A 15,607-nucleotide genomic window follows, 5' to 3' on the forward strand; every position below is an offset into this window, starting at 1 on the left:
AAAAAAAAACAGGAAAATTGTGAGTTGTCATCTGGCTGAAAGTCTGCCTCTTACAGTAATACAGATGAATGACCCTGAGATTAGCTACTGCCTCACACTTTAACTAGGAATGATTTTGCCTAAATCAGTGCCGTCCCTCAGAGAGAGACACACACACACACACACACACACACACACACACACACACACACACACACACACACACACACACACACACACACACACACACAAAGAAAAAAATACTTTACATGCACACATGATCACACAAAAAGAAAACAAAAACGTATCTTAGAATGATGCAGCATGTTATTGCATGCTATCGATTTTGCAAATAAACCCTGTCCTGACAGCTTGGACTTGCTATGTCTCTATAAACTGAAAATATCGATGGCCTATATATCTTTTTTTTAAATTATTTTTATTCCACCCTGTCTGTCAACCGTCAGCCCTACCATGATTGATCAGCTGTCTTTTTTGTTCATCCCTATGGGGCAACCACCAGTCACAAGAGGATGTCACCCATGCAGCTGCAAAGATTTTCTTTATTTTTACCACAACAGTCCCTCCCTGGTGGCTCACATGCATGCTCACAGACATGAAGGCCTGTAATGCCTTCCCCTGTGGATTTGCATGTTCCTGCCCATACTCCGTGAAGGCTATCATATTCATAACTTCATAGATAAACACTAAGTAATCAAAACTATTACACGCCTAGCCATTAACCAGATGGTGACCAAAGTTGAGAATCATACCCTGTACTTTGTCTTTGTGAGGTAAACACCTTAACCATTATACCAACCCCCCAAATCCTTTGAATGTGACTTGGCACAGCCAAGCTCACATCTGCAGCACATACAATATGCTGTGCACCTCTCTCTCTTTTCAATAGATGCTGACACTGCAGCAGGTCATGTGAGTCAGCACTAGCCACTCAATCTCACCAGCCCTTACACAGCTCCTCCATTTTCTGAGCAACTAAGTGAGCTTGATCATTTGGGTCATAATTAGGCCTTTGTCTCTCCATGCCATGATGGAGCTAGGTATGGATGATGTAATTTAGTATGAGAACAGTGCAAAATGAGATATGCCAAACTACAGTTCACCAAGACCCACTGTACATCAGGACCATCACCATCCCTATGTTATGCTGCCATAACTTCTGCTGTTTGTAGATATGGATATGTTGACTGTTCCCTGTTTCAGGCATGTTTGCAGTTGACACTGCCCTATCCTCATTTTGTCATGCAGTCTACTGGAACAACCATTCACATGGCATGTGTTGCATTTATATCCAGCAAGGAGCAAAAAAAAAAAAAAAACTACAGCACTTGCCAGAACTAATACATAAAATTCTATCCCACCTTTGCCAAGACTGGGCTTTTAAATATCATACAACCACTAGTGGAAATGAAAATAGCTCTTCGGCAATAGGTGTGCATTTATAAATCATACTGTGTTAACCTACCATCTCACAGTAATGCTAGTGCTCCATATGACTGTGTTCATGTCTACAAGACTTCACTGACAAAGCCACCATGTGCTGAAGAAATCTTAACTTAACAGTCTTGGAGAGGAGCTTTACCTGCACGTGTTTAAATGAAAATAATTTTAGCATTTTACATTAATTCATATTAGCACACTTAAATAATATCATTTTGCATAGTAAGAGCAGACAAAAATTGCATTATGGAAATTTAAAAAAATACCAGAGCAGACATTCTCCTAACCAAAACCTTTTATAACAGAGATTAAAAAGTAGTTTAACTGGGCAGTTAATGTCTGAAACCATGTATAACATCTGCAGTTAACCTCAGGTGAGCAGAGACATTTTAATAAAATGTTGCTCCCCCAAATTCACCACAGATACATTCAAAGAACTGAAACCTTATGTAACTACAAATGGCCTTCTAATATGTACTACAGAGACTACATATTCCTTTTGCAGCTATGGGTCATTTCTTCTGGGAAAGAAGATGAGACATTCATCATTTTCTCAGCCGACCCAAGTTCCATCATGCCTTTTTGCTGAAAGAATTATGGGAAAAATGTGCACTCAGCCTGTAGTACTGGAGCTATTCACAGTTCAAGAAGCTGTGTATACACTGTGTAATGTCCATGTTGTACAGAGCCAACAGAAAAACTGACCTGCATTTTACACATCTGTGCATGCTTGTCTGTCTCAACCATTTTTATGACACTTTACTGTCATGTTTCGATCCTTAATAGGCAACAGCTGTCAGAATTCACTTAGCTTTTTATCAAGTATTACAGATAAAACAGTTAAAAAGGAACTGCATAGCACAGCTTAGTATTTATGGCTTTCACGTTTCTCCTTTTTATGATGTTTTTGCAGGTATACGGGCACTTGGGTCAGTATGAAGAAGATATAAAGCAACAAAATGGAGAAAAAAAATTAAGAAATCCATGTATTTTCTGATTACTCTGTCAGGTCAAAAGAAACTGTCTTCTAGCCAGAAAAGACAAATGGGGATCACAGAAGTATAAGTGTATTCTCACCTGTACTGCCTGAAAGTTTTATGTGCCCTCATATGTTTATTTCCCTTCACCAACACATTGCTGAAAAACATGTAATTTCAAACATGTGATGTATCCTTTATTTGAATCCCTGAGAAAGAACTTTCCTTTAATATATCCTGGGGGCTATCTTGCACACTGGGTGTACTAGGAATCATTACTGAAGACTCTGACATAGCAGCAGCATCATCACTTTCTACCCTGTCCCAGTTGGCACTTGGAATGTTCCAATTCCGAATGCTAGAAAGCCTGAGGTCCTCTATACTACTCTCAGACAGGCCAGCAGCAATGAATGAGCTTCGGTAGTCACCCTCAGTTACTCCATCATCTCGTCGCCGGCGCCGAGTGCGAACCTCCAAGCAATTCTGTCCCTTCTGGTGCCTCTGCAGGTGATCTTCTCGAGCAAAAGCCTTGTGACATAAGGTGCATTCAAATGGACGATCCCCTGTGTGCAGGTACAAGTGATTCTTCAAGTCATAGCTGTGAAGAAAGCGAGCTCCACAGTTCTCACATGAATATGGCCTTTCACCAGTGTGCTTCCTCATGTGGATTTTCAACTTGTCATTTCTGTAGACAGAAAAGAACAGAAAAGGAAAAATTGTAATCATCATCACTTCTGCTATCAGTCTATGACATGCTTTCTTCCTTAACAGTATTCTTTTCTGCATTCATTGTTGTGCTCAGTTCCTAGTCTACATTAACTTTTTCCCTTAACACAATCATTATAACAGCTCTGTACTACCATCTCTCTCTCTCTTTTCAAAATTTGCTGTAAGGATATTGAAAAGATATCTTCTCAGGAATCAAAATGAAAATGAAAACTACATTTCAGCTCAGAATGCAGCTGCTCTATGGATTTTGCTTAGTAGCATACAGTCTGAAATACTAGACTGCTCTACTACGATTCTCAATTTGTCTCCAATACTGCTTCAGATAATATCTTTAGTCCTTGTGGTCACTATGCATTTTTGTTAAAAGATGCTAAAATGATGCAAAATATAGCATACAAACTAATATTGTTACAGCACATTTAAAGAAATGACTTATAACCTTGCATATGAAAGGAAAGGACCCTGCAAGATGGATCTTTGGTTGGGATGATTTCTTCATCGCCCAGTCATAAACACATGCTTTCCTCTGTAAAAGTCCATGTTCAGGGACATATACTTGCTAGGCCATAACATACTTTCTGTGTAAGGTCATATTTCCCCTGAGTCTATCAGTTTTTTCTTATGCTACCATCAAACACCGTTACACAAATCAAAAATAACAATGCATATTTTATACCATATTTCTAAACATGTTACTTAGAGATATACTTGAGCTATTTATACAGGAAGCCTCATAAGTAGCAGTCTAGCACCCTACAATCACTGGGGAACAGGTCCTTAATGCTCTCTCTAAGACCAAGAACACTACATCAATGGGCCTAGACAATATCCCAAAATGCCTTCTAAATAGCATGAAACATGACCTAGCAGGGCCTCTGGAATTACTACTTAACTGTAGCCTCTAAACAGGCTTCATGCCTCATGAATGGAGAAAGGCAACAGTCATCCCTCTGTACAAAAGTGGGCCATCTACAGACCCTGGAAACTACAGACCCATAAGTCTCACTAGTCTTATATATATAAAGCCATGGAAAGAATTATCATGGAGATTATCAACAGAGATATAGTAAACCTCCAGACACTGCACCCAACCCAGTTTGGTTTTGTCAGGGCAGCACATGCCTACTCAATCTGGTGGACTTCTTTGAGAAGGTCACCAAAGCAATGGATGAGGGCAAAATAATTCACACTGCCTACCTTGACCTGACCAAGGTATCTGACACAATACCCCACTCAGGCATTGTTGACAAACTCAAGAGGTTAGGTAAAAACCCGTATGTCACCTGGTGGCTAGCCAACTGGCTCACAGACAGGACCCAGGAAGTTAGACTTGGGGAGTCCACCTCTACAAAGAGGCCAGTCAGAAGTGGAGTCCCTCATGGATCATTCCTTGCTTCTTTTTGGTATTTACTTCTCAGAAGTTTAGGCCAATGTCAGTCGTCTCTGGCTGACTAAATTTGCAGATGATTGCAAATTAGGAGCTGTCATTGAATCTCACACTGACACAAATGTTCTCCAGGAGGGCCTGACACAGACAAATAACTGGTGTAAGAGCCATGGACTAAAGCTCAATGTGAAGAAATGCATTACAGTATCCTTTGGGAAATCATCCATCCCTGGTAACTATCATATTGACAACACACCCCTTAGACTTGACCCAGCAGTCAGGGACTTAGGGACACACATAGATAGTAATCTAGCCTTTGACCATCACCTGTCTACAGTGGTGAGGAAATCATTCTATGTTGAACAACTTATAAACAAAGGTATGGCATTCCATGTCCAAGGAAGTCATTATTCCACTGTATTCGGCATTCATCAGACCTACCATTGAGTACAATGCGCCATTTGATATGTACCTAGCCAGGAATATCCAACAACAGGAACCTCCACAGAGGTTCCTCGCTAAAAGAATACAGGGCATAAGTAATATGTACTATGAAGACCGCCTCAAGGCCCTATCCCTGTATTCTGTCTCCTATAGGCTTTTGAGGGGAGATCTATGGCTGGCATACAGGGCATTGTCAGACCCCACTCTGATGGACCTCCTGCATATCCACAAAACAAACAGTAGCAGAATTACCCATTCTAAAGACTTAAACATTGCCTGTTAAATACATAGGACCTGCTAGAGAGATAGGAATGTATCCCAGGGACTATCCTGTCTATAGAACAGGCTCCCCATCATGTGAAGCAGAGTTCCTCCCTAAACCAATTCAAGTGCAACTTCGACAATTGGATGGGAAACCAGAAATTCATCCCTGGTTTGGCAGCTATGTCTCCAATGCAAACAGGTAACCTGTAAATGGTTTATCTCCCAGGTCCATGCTTACACTTATCAAGGGTATCAGAACTTGTCAGAGATTTGGGATGCATGGCTAGTCTTAAAAAGGCCCTTGTGGTTATTATCCTAGTAAACACCTATTAACCTAATTAAAACTCTCTCACCAAACAAATGAGCAATGAAGAGGGTTAATTAGCTCAAAGACATTATTTTTTTGGTTGAGATATCCTTCCAGGGGAAAGATAAATATAAGGGCTTCTTCAGCTATGTCAGAAACTTCTTGGGCAGCACAAAGCAATGTGCTGAACTGGTGGTTAATGGTACCATATTCACCGAGCCTGCCAATATAGCCAACCTGTTAGTGGATAAATTCATTTCCAACTTTACTCTTGTCTCATCTCCAACCATCCCTCAAGAAAAACCCTAAACATAACCCTCCAACTATTACTAGGCAGAATGTACTGGCTGCGCTTGCTAAAGCCAAGAACACAGCCTCAATGGTTTCCAGTAACATCCCAGAATCCCTCCCGAATAGTTTAAAATACAACTTCTCAGGACCCCTAGTGTCACTATTTAACTAGTCTTAAAGCAAGATTTATGCCATGAGAGTGGAGGACTGCGACAGTCATCCTCATTCATAAGGAAGACCTTGAACAGATCCTGAAACTAGAGACTCATTAGTCTGACTAGTCTTATTTGCAAAGCTGTGGAAAGAATTATCATGAAAATAAGGCATAAGAAGCTTCCAGACACTAGATGCTTTGTCAAAGGAAGGTTGTGCTTACTGAATCTGGTGGATTTTTTTTTAAAAGGTCATGGAGGCATGAATGAGGGGAAAGAGGAGCAAACTGCCTGCATAGCATTTAATACAATACCCCATTCAGGCATTGTCAACAAACTTATGGAATTAGGCATAAACCCCTTTATAACATGCTGAATAGCTATCTGTCTCATAGAGAGAACCCAAGAGGTTAGGATTGATAAGGTCACTTCAAAAAAGAGGTCAAGTGGTGTCCCTAAGAGCTCTGCACTGGGCCTGCTCCTCTTTGGTATCTACTTTTCCGAGGTCAAAACCAATGTCAAAAGCCTCTGTCTGAGCAAGTTCACAGATGACTGGAAACTAGGAGTGGTCAATGAATCCTCCAAGATGACAGTATACTTCAGGAAGGTCTAACACAGACAAACAATTGGTGCTAAAGCCATGGCTAAAAACTCAACACCAAGAGATGCATTATTGTACCTTTTGGGAAGTTGGCCACCTTGGGGAACTATGTTATCAATAAAACAAACCCTAAAAGTTGATTCACTAGTCAGGAATTTGGGAACTCATGTAGATAATAACCAAGTATTTGACCAGCATGTGTCCACAGTAGTAAGAAAATCCTTCTGTGTTCACCTTATAAGTAAAGGCATGGCATCTAGGTCTAGAGAGGTAATTGTATCAATGTATTCAGCCCTCATCAGACCCTCATGCACTATAATGCCCCCTTTAGTATGTACCTGACCAGACACATGCAGCAACTGGAGTGTCCACAAAGGTTCCTTACAAAAACACAAGGAGTAATCAGAATGCCCTACGCTGATGTACACCAAGCAAAGATCACCTCTCGGAGGTCTGTATAATACAGAGTAAAGAGACAGGTCCTGGCGTACATCAGCATCCCTGGAGCCTTTTTTGATTAACCTTTTCCAATCTGCAAAACAGCATCAGAACCTACATCTTGCTTGCAACATAAATAGGACATGTTGGAAAGATGATATATTTCTCAGAGAATTCCCATTCTCTGGAACATGCTCCTCATCCATGTGAAGCAGAGTTCATCATTAAGCCTATTTAAGTGCAACTTGGACCAAATGGATGGGTAATCGGAAATTCACTGGTCTGGTGCTTATGTCTCTGATGGACACAGACATTCAATAAATCACCTCCTATATAAATAAAATTTGTGGATAACATTTGGATTTCAAGTCTATGCTTATAAGGGCCCTAGTGGTCGTTAATCCAGTATACATCTATGAACCTATTTCTTGCTTAGGTACCAACTGATGGACTGGTTGTCTTAGCAGATGAGGAAGGACCACAATGTGTGTTTCACCACGGGTTTTAGGACCAGGAGGCTTGTTCAGAGTATCATCTGATTTTCTGGGACAGATTTCACTTCTTGCAAGATGTGGGAACCAAGGTGACCTACACAGCCAAGAAGGGAAAAGTACGCCATTCTGCTGATACCAGGACAGCTTTTATCAGCAACAGCTGTAATCAGATGGTTATATCTACCAATGCAGAGAAAACTGGCAAGCTCCATAATGTGGTCACAAATGATGAAATGTACCTCTCAGTGGTTCCCTGAGATACTCCTCCAAGCTGGGCTACCCTTCGATACCCTCCTCCCATGCATGTATGGACACACACACACACACACACACACACACACACACACACACACACACACACACACACACACACACACACACACACAGTCAGACTATTAGGAAGCAGTTATAGGAATTATCCTCCACAGTCAGACTGTTAGGAAGCAGTTATAGGAATTATCCTCCGCAGTCAGACTGTTAGGAAGCAGTTATAGGAATTATCCTCTTGGGTGACTTGATTGTAACAGTCTTCATGCAAGTCAGCTTTCAGGCAAGGTATAGCCTAAGTGCTTTCTTCCTGGCTCAGAGGCAGTATAGACAATCCAATCTTCATTATGACCCCCGCCACCAACTCCAGCCTTCTCCTTTTCACAGAGAAGAATACGTGCACTTCCCTCTTATATAGGTTCATAAGTGAGTACTAAGTTAACTGCTCTGAAGGGCCATTTTAAGCCTAGCCAATAACCCAAGGTCAGAATCAAACTCTGTACCTTGTATTTATAAGGTAAAGACCTTAACCATTGTGCCAACCCCCCTCTTTTACATACAGACATAATATTTTCCTTCCTATTCTACTAAACTCCTGCTGTTTGCATTTACAGTTTTTCTTTATTCCTTAAAGTGGCCATCTAAGGTCCCTTCCACTGAGACACAGGCTTTCATTACTACCCTCCATCTAAGTCAATTTCTCTTATACAGAGAACCAGTGTAGGATATTGGCCTTCTTATTTTACAGTAGTTAATTTCATTGTGCAGGTTTCCTCCTATGCCATCTTCCTTCCCAAAGTGTAATCCTACAGTGTGAAACATGGTACTGCTTTTCTTTATTCCTACCTTCTTTTTCTGCTGCCAGTATCTATGGCCTATTCTTTTACACCCTCCCAACAACAAAGTACGTATAACATTCTAAAAATGGATCATATTTCTGTGGGGGCTCCAGATTTTGTTTATATATTTATTTCTGAGCCTTTTACTTGTAGATTTTGTTGTTTTGGTGTCTGAGATCTTTAATTACAGGGTGCAGGTTGAGGGGAATGGAGAAATGACTGACATTAATAAAAGAGTAAAAATCTCAAAGAGGAGGAAATAATAACTTCTCCAGGCAGGGGAACTTTGATTAGCCTAAATGGGGCCACTGAAGTAGAGAAGAAAAATGTCTGCAGCACATGACCTGGCTGCATTAGCTCAGTGTTTTAAAAGTACTCTACCAGTCTTTCCAATTATTTTAACAAATTACTACCGCAAGAGTACTATTCCTTCCATAGGGCAGAATGGCTATAAAAAAGAAACACAGATGTAGGTTTGACAGGCACCTATCCTATACTGGCTGGAACTGATATGTTAGACCAGTGATGGAAGGGCCAATATCAGTGGGCAATACCAGGTAGGCAGATGGTGGGGCCATTGCATGATGTACAGATATCAGCTGAAATGTAATTTGGTCATCCACCAACAATGGGACCAGCACCTGCATATGGACATTAGGTAAGACTTAAAATGAAACAGTCTCCATTTTTACTTTTATTTTTTCTTAATGTATAACTTCCATAGTGAATGGAGGACCTCTAATTTTTAACAACTGCTTGCAATCTCTAGTAATCTGTTTTTGTTTGACTAGAATTTGCCAAACTGGAGATGATTAAGTCAAAATAAGCACCAGTTAAGGATGAAGTGCTGGGGTAGATAGGAGCTCTAATGAAAATATATGGGCTCAAGTCTATCTTGTCTGTCTTAAATAACCTCTCTAGCAGTGGCGGCTTGTGACTTCAAATCAAAGGGGGCTGCAGGAGACAGTTGAATGGGTGGGGCCAACATGAAGGGGTGTGGCCAACTAGAAATGGGCAGAGATATGGTACAATGCTGACCATAGATACATACATGCATATATAAATGCATAAATATCACTCTGCTGTTTGTTTTGCCTTAGAATAGGCATACAGCTTGAATCCAGGGAAAACAGTCATGGGACATTCTGTCTTGTTTTTGTGAAAGATTTAAAAATGCATATTTCATATGATGATCAACTGAAAACATAGTTCAAGAATTGCAAACTTTTTCAGATGATAAAAGTATGATATTTGGATTTTATAAATGTGTAAAAACAATATTTTTAGCAGAAAAACTTATGCATGAAGTGATGTCTCCCTGTGAAGAAGAAATAATATAAGAACTGGTAGAATAGAAGTGCATAACTATCTAGAAACAGAAGGACCACTGGAATAACATGACACTGAAGCTAATAATGAAAACCACTTTAGCATCTAGGGACAATGTACAAGTTATAAATAAAATGTGCCTTCCCTGTTATATCATATAGATTTTGTGTGATTACCTAGCCACAAAAAATATAAAATCATTCAGACAGAAAAAAAAAATAAACTACTTAATTTATATCACTCAATGTATAAAATTCAGTGCACTCAGGCAGGCAGAAGTGCATGCCTCCTCAAAACCAGTTATATGTGTAAATCTGTTGTTATGGAATACATACATATATCTGCTGACATCATCAGATCCAATCACAGTGAAAGTTTTAAATGATGAAGAAAGTAAATATGATGACATCCATTCTCAGATTTCAGGAGAGGGTATAAAAGGAAATTTAGCTAAAATAGTCAACAGACAAGATTAACAGAGCATGCAAGATAGCAAAAGGAATATAAGAATAAAAATCAGATGTAGAAGACTAAAAAATAAAATGTAATGTTTATAATAATAGGGACAGATGTATAGAACTAGTGGAACAGCCACATATATCCAGATCTGACACACTTAAACTGAAAGAAGAAATTTAGATAATGGCATCTCATGACAGTAGAATGCATATACAATGGTTCACAAAATACATAGACTAATTAGTATATCCTGACCAATTCAGAGCATCTGCATGTGCAACAGGCTTTAAATCAGATTATATAATGAAAAAGATAAGAAGTTGTACACACTGAGTTTGACTATGTACCTTTGGCTAGGGGTTTATATTCGCAGATACACAGTAATGTGACAGGAGTGACACACTGGAACTTGAGCAACCATTGCAATGTACAAATAAATGAGAAGCACTGGAAACCTGAAGTTCCAACAAATACTTAAAAATGAAAGAACATTTGTGTGGGATCATCCAATGCTACTACTAAAAAAAAATGAAAGAACCACTTGTCTCAGAACTACATACCAAAGTTAAAACAAATTTAATATATAATCTCACCAATGGACTGTTAGCATGCAGTTATAATACTGAAAATGCTACATCTTTGTTGTGGTAGGAAACGTTTCCAAGCAAATATAAGTTATTGAAACCAATGCCATGTGGTTATAAGGTACACCAGTTACTAGAAGTCACTTGTGCCTGTGACCTTATGAAAGGATGAACTGATTTGCAGGATCTAGAATTAAACCATATTACTAGGAATACTCAAAAAATTGTTTAGATAGGTCTTTGATTTTTACTTCATGTGTTTTCTTTCTCCCTCGGCAAATAAGTGGCATTGAGACAGTGCAATACACAAAATAGCTCCAGATGTGTTACTCTTCCCAATAATGTACATTTAACAACAATAAAAGAATGCCATGCTATCAACTTTCTAAGTGGACAGCATCAGTCATTGATTCTGAACCTTTCTAGCTCCTGTTTAGTTTTCGCTTTGGAATCTTAAGTACTTTCCAGCATACAAAACGATGACTTACTACTGACTGACCCATACAGAATTCCTCATAGACTCCAGCCTTAGCTCCAAGCATCTTGCACAATAATATCAAATAGGCTAGTATGTAATAAGCTCTTTCTGAGTAATTAGAAAACAAATATCATATTCTAGCAACATCCCAAATACTTGCCACGGGCCCACCTCTAGCCATCCAGGACTCCAGAGGTAATCAAAGTCCCAACACATTACATGCAGCAAAGGTACCCAAACTTCACTGTAGATCCCTCTTTGAACATTTTCCTTCACACTGAGAACATTGTTACTAAAATAACTTCTCCACTAAAACTCTGTTATAGAATCACCCACTTATTATCACCAATTGCACAAACATCATTGGCTAAATATTTAGCTACCAAAACTAGAATACGAACTGCCACTACCATACCTAAACTTAACCCAAACAGACACAAGCATACATTACAAATAAAAGAAAACAAAGTCTGAATATTTCTCCTATTGACTCATACATACATACACCATTGTGATATTCTAAAACAATCTAAGTAGTTTATTACACTCTTCTCCTCTGGACATTAATATTTACAATTCTTCAATCAGGTTATTCTCCCCACTAAAAAAAAAAAATCTTTCTACTGGGGAACAAAGTTACTCCTTAAGAAACAGAACTACTTTTTCCTTTTAGCCCGAACAAAATTTAAAACTACAGTGGAGGAAAAGGCCTTCTCAAGGTTAGGACCTACGCTGAATCACTTCCCCAGTGAAATTAAAAAAGAAAATAAATAAATAACTTAACACTCGAATCATTCAAAATAATGAAAACATCACTACATGAACAGCTACAGAATGAGGCTAAATGCACCTGCTTTCTTGAGTCTGGCTAAAACGCCACAGATAAATTATTTGCTGTACAGTGTACTTGATTAACAATAACAACTCATTTCAGTTTATAATTATATACATGCATGCATCTAAGTGATCTATCATCTAACTGACAATATACATACCACTAAGAGAAAGAAGAAAAGAAAGTACTTCTTTCAGCCAGCAAACTTAATAGGCCCCCAACGCCAAGCAATAAAAAAATCCACCACTTAGTCAAATAAATCCTCAAGGCTCAAGTCTACAACCAAAACTGTTTGCTTCTCACTCTTTTCCCAGCACATAAAGCCCGGGAAGAGAATGAGAACCAATCAGCAGCCATTTAGCCCATCCACGTCATGTACGTGCCTGCGGACGTGGCAGTCTATGAACCTCTTCCAATTCTATGCGGTTCCAAACTGCATAGACTGCTGGGCATCACCATGATGCCTTAATTGGCTCTCCGGACTGCAGCTCCAAGTAGAAAGAGAAAAAAAAAAACTTATTTTTTTAAAACCGCCGCTACCTGGAATTCGACAGTGCACATGCTCATCAGTCGGCGTAAAGCAAGCAGCCGGCTGACAGAGATGAAAGACAGAGACAGTAAAAATAAAAAAAAGAACTTTTTTCCTTTTCATTCTGAGGGGACTGCAGTCCGGCAGTCTGATGGCATGAGCCGCCCCTGCTCTCTAGACTGGCCCAATAACAGACCCTGTAACTCTTAACCCATTAGTCTCACTAGCCTCATTTATAAGTTATGGAGCATATTTATTTAATTATTATTTAGTAGCTGTATTGGTGGGCTAAGTATAGAAACAAAGGCAAACAATATGAATAATTAAGAAGCATACAATACATAAGCACAAATACAAAATCAGATGCATTTTTAATGGCTTTGGAACAAAGATATGTTTGTTGTAGATCCTTATGCTTGTTACACAGTCTTAAGTACAGAGAAATGCTGCAGAGATTGAGTTAAATGGAAAACCAAAGTTGTTTATAATATTTACAGTATCTATATAAAGTTAATTTTGAATTCCAACATTTCAGAAAACAAGCCATACATTTTTTAGGATAATAAGCAGGGAACGACTGTTATGCTTAAGGTAGCATGCTGTTAGAATTCAACATTTCACAGTGACTATCTTGCTGGAGGTAATTTGATAGCAAGTAGTGAGGTTGACATGGTCTCTAAATCACTTCCACTCAGTTTCTTTGTGCATGTGTTTGTAGAAAGTCCTTCTGAACTCACTGAGACATTCCATGCCTCTTAATTCAGGTGAGAGCCTGTTCCATAGTGCTGGGCCTAGTTGGGAGAAGGCAGATTCTCCAGTAGCGGTTTCTTCTAGGTATTTCTTAGAGGGGGGCAACCTGGTCTTGGCTGGGTAGTTTACATCTCAAAATATGCAACAGCCACTATTTAGCATCCTTTGAACATGAGCACCTAGGAGATATGTTGACCTTTTGGCATCTGCAAACCATTTAGACATTGTAAAAGGTTAGACTGGTGAGATCTAATGTCAGCAAGGAGGACAAATCTGCAATTTTTGTTTTCTTTTATCTGAAATCTTTGGACATTTTGTGCTGAGTAAAAGGTAATCAGAGGAAAACTAGATTCCAATTTATGGAGAACAACATTTTTGGCTCAGGAAGAGTGGACTGAAGAATTGAGAGTAAATTATGAGAAATTCTATAACAGAGTTTTAAGTGGAGATAGTACTGTGTTAGTTATTTCATCTGTATGATTGAAAAAGTTCAAGAAGGCTCAAGATCAAGTCCTATGTATTTGTATTCAAAAACAAGGGGAATGATGATGTGGTTATCCGTGGTGATAGTAATAGGTAGATGAAGTTTTTGAGGGGTTATAAATAGCATACTTTTTATGGTAAATTAAAAGGTGGTAACAAATCAGCCAAGGTGCAAAGCTTACAGAAATACTTTTGTAGTTTGTTTTGGAGATCTGAAAGGTATTTACTGGCTTGTAATAGAAGGATGTCATCTGTATACAATAGGACATCAAGGGAAAAGAGGTCATCTGTAAGATCACTAATAAATATTGCAAACAGAATGAAACACAGAACTGAACCTTTTGGCACTCTGGTTTTGAGGGTGTCAAGCAATGATAAGAGATTGTTAGTATGGACTTGGAATGTTCCATTCTCCAGGTAACTTTGAAACCACTTGATAGTGTTGCAGCCAAAACTGAGTGTGTTCAGTTTTAGAAGAAAACATTGTGGTTACCAGTTATGAATACCCTGGTGATGTCTACAAGTAACCCAGCACTGGTTCAAAGCTCCAGAGAGCACCCCTGCATTACCAGGCTATAATTCATACCACACCTTTCGGCCACCAAACCTGGACCGAAACACTAAAGGTGGAGGTGTGTCCATATTCATTAAGGATATCCACACCTCCATGCTAGTTGCTCAGCATAATGCATCCGAGATTATCCAAGTTCAACTAACTCTGGGCAAAACCGCAATCCAGATTGTAGCTTGCTACAGACCCCCCACCATGCCCCAGGATTCCCAATCCTCTTTTCTTGATACACTGGAAAATATTAAGGTACAACCTAACACTCTAATAATGGGTGATTTCAACTACCCTACCATTAACTGGGAAAACTACTCGTGTACCAACTCTTTTGCTCAACGTTTTCTGGAAATCATCAATTCCAACACCTTGGATCAACTTATCCACACCCCCACCAGGGGCAGCAATACCCTAGACCTGGTCATCACCAACATGGGTGACCGGTGTTCCACACTAGAGGTCAGCTCCTCTTGGTCAGATCCGACCACAAGCTAATCACCCTAGACATCCACATCCTGCTCCCACCCCCCATTTGGAAAACAACTGTAAAAAATTTCTCCAAAGCCAACTTCACACTTCTTAAGACAGAAGTGGAAAACTTCACGACACCCATGCAGATGGACAATAGAAGTACGACTGCTGAATCCTACACAAATGTATTTTATAACCACTTACATGAGTGCATGGATTGTGCTATCCCTAACAGAACCAAGACGCTATCCTCCCAAAAAAAGAAGCCAATCTGGTGGTCTTCTGCAATAAACAAACTCTACAACAGAAGAAAGAAACTGTTGCAAAAAAAGAGTACAATCCCACGACTGGAGAAACTCCCTGGTCAGCCTCAGTAAGAAGCTGAGATCCCTCATAAAATCCTCCAAAGCTAGTTATGAAAACAAAATCGCCACTGATTCTAAAGACAACCACAAAGCATTCTATAGCTATGTCAAGAATCTCAATGGCAACAC

At 39.4% G+C, this 15,607-nt stretch overlaps 1 protein-coding gene across 1 annotated transcript in view; it reads right to left on the bottom strand.

The window, feature by feature from the left end:
• Positions 1-1,723: 1,723 nt before the first annotated feature.
• The window catches only part of ZBTB7B (zinc finger and BTB domain containing 7B), a 743,831-nt gene continuing 729,947 nt past the window's right edge, over positions 1,724-15,607 (bottom strand). Inside the window, exon 5 of the mRNA XM_044080077.1 lies at positions 1,724-3,102. Within this exon, the coding sequence (XP_043936012.1) occupies positions 2,595-3,102 (508 nt within the window). The 3' untranslated portion in view covers positions 1,724-2,594. The remainder of the gene's footprint in view (positions 3,103-15,607) is intronic.

This window comes from Protopterus annectens, chromosome 8.part0 (genome assembly GCF_019279795.1).
Source record: "Protopterus annectens isolate FY-2018-M chromosome 8.part0, PAN1.0, whole genome shotgun sequence".
NCBI classification, from domain to species: Eukaryota; Metazoa; Chordata; order Ceratodontiformes; family Protopteridae; genus Protopterus; species Protopterus annectens.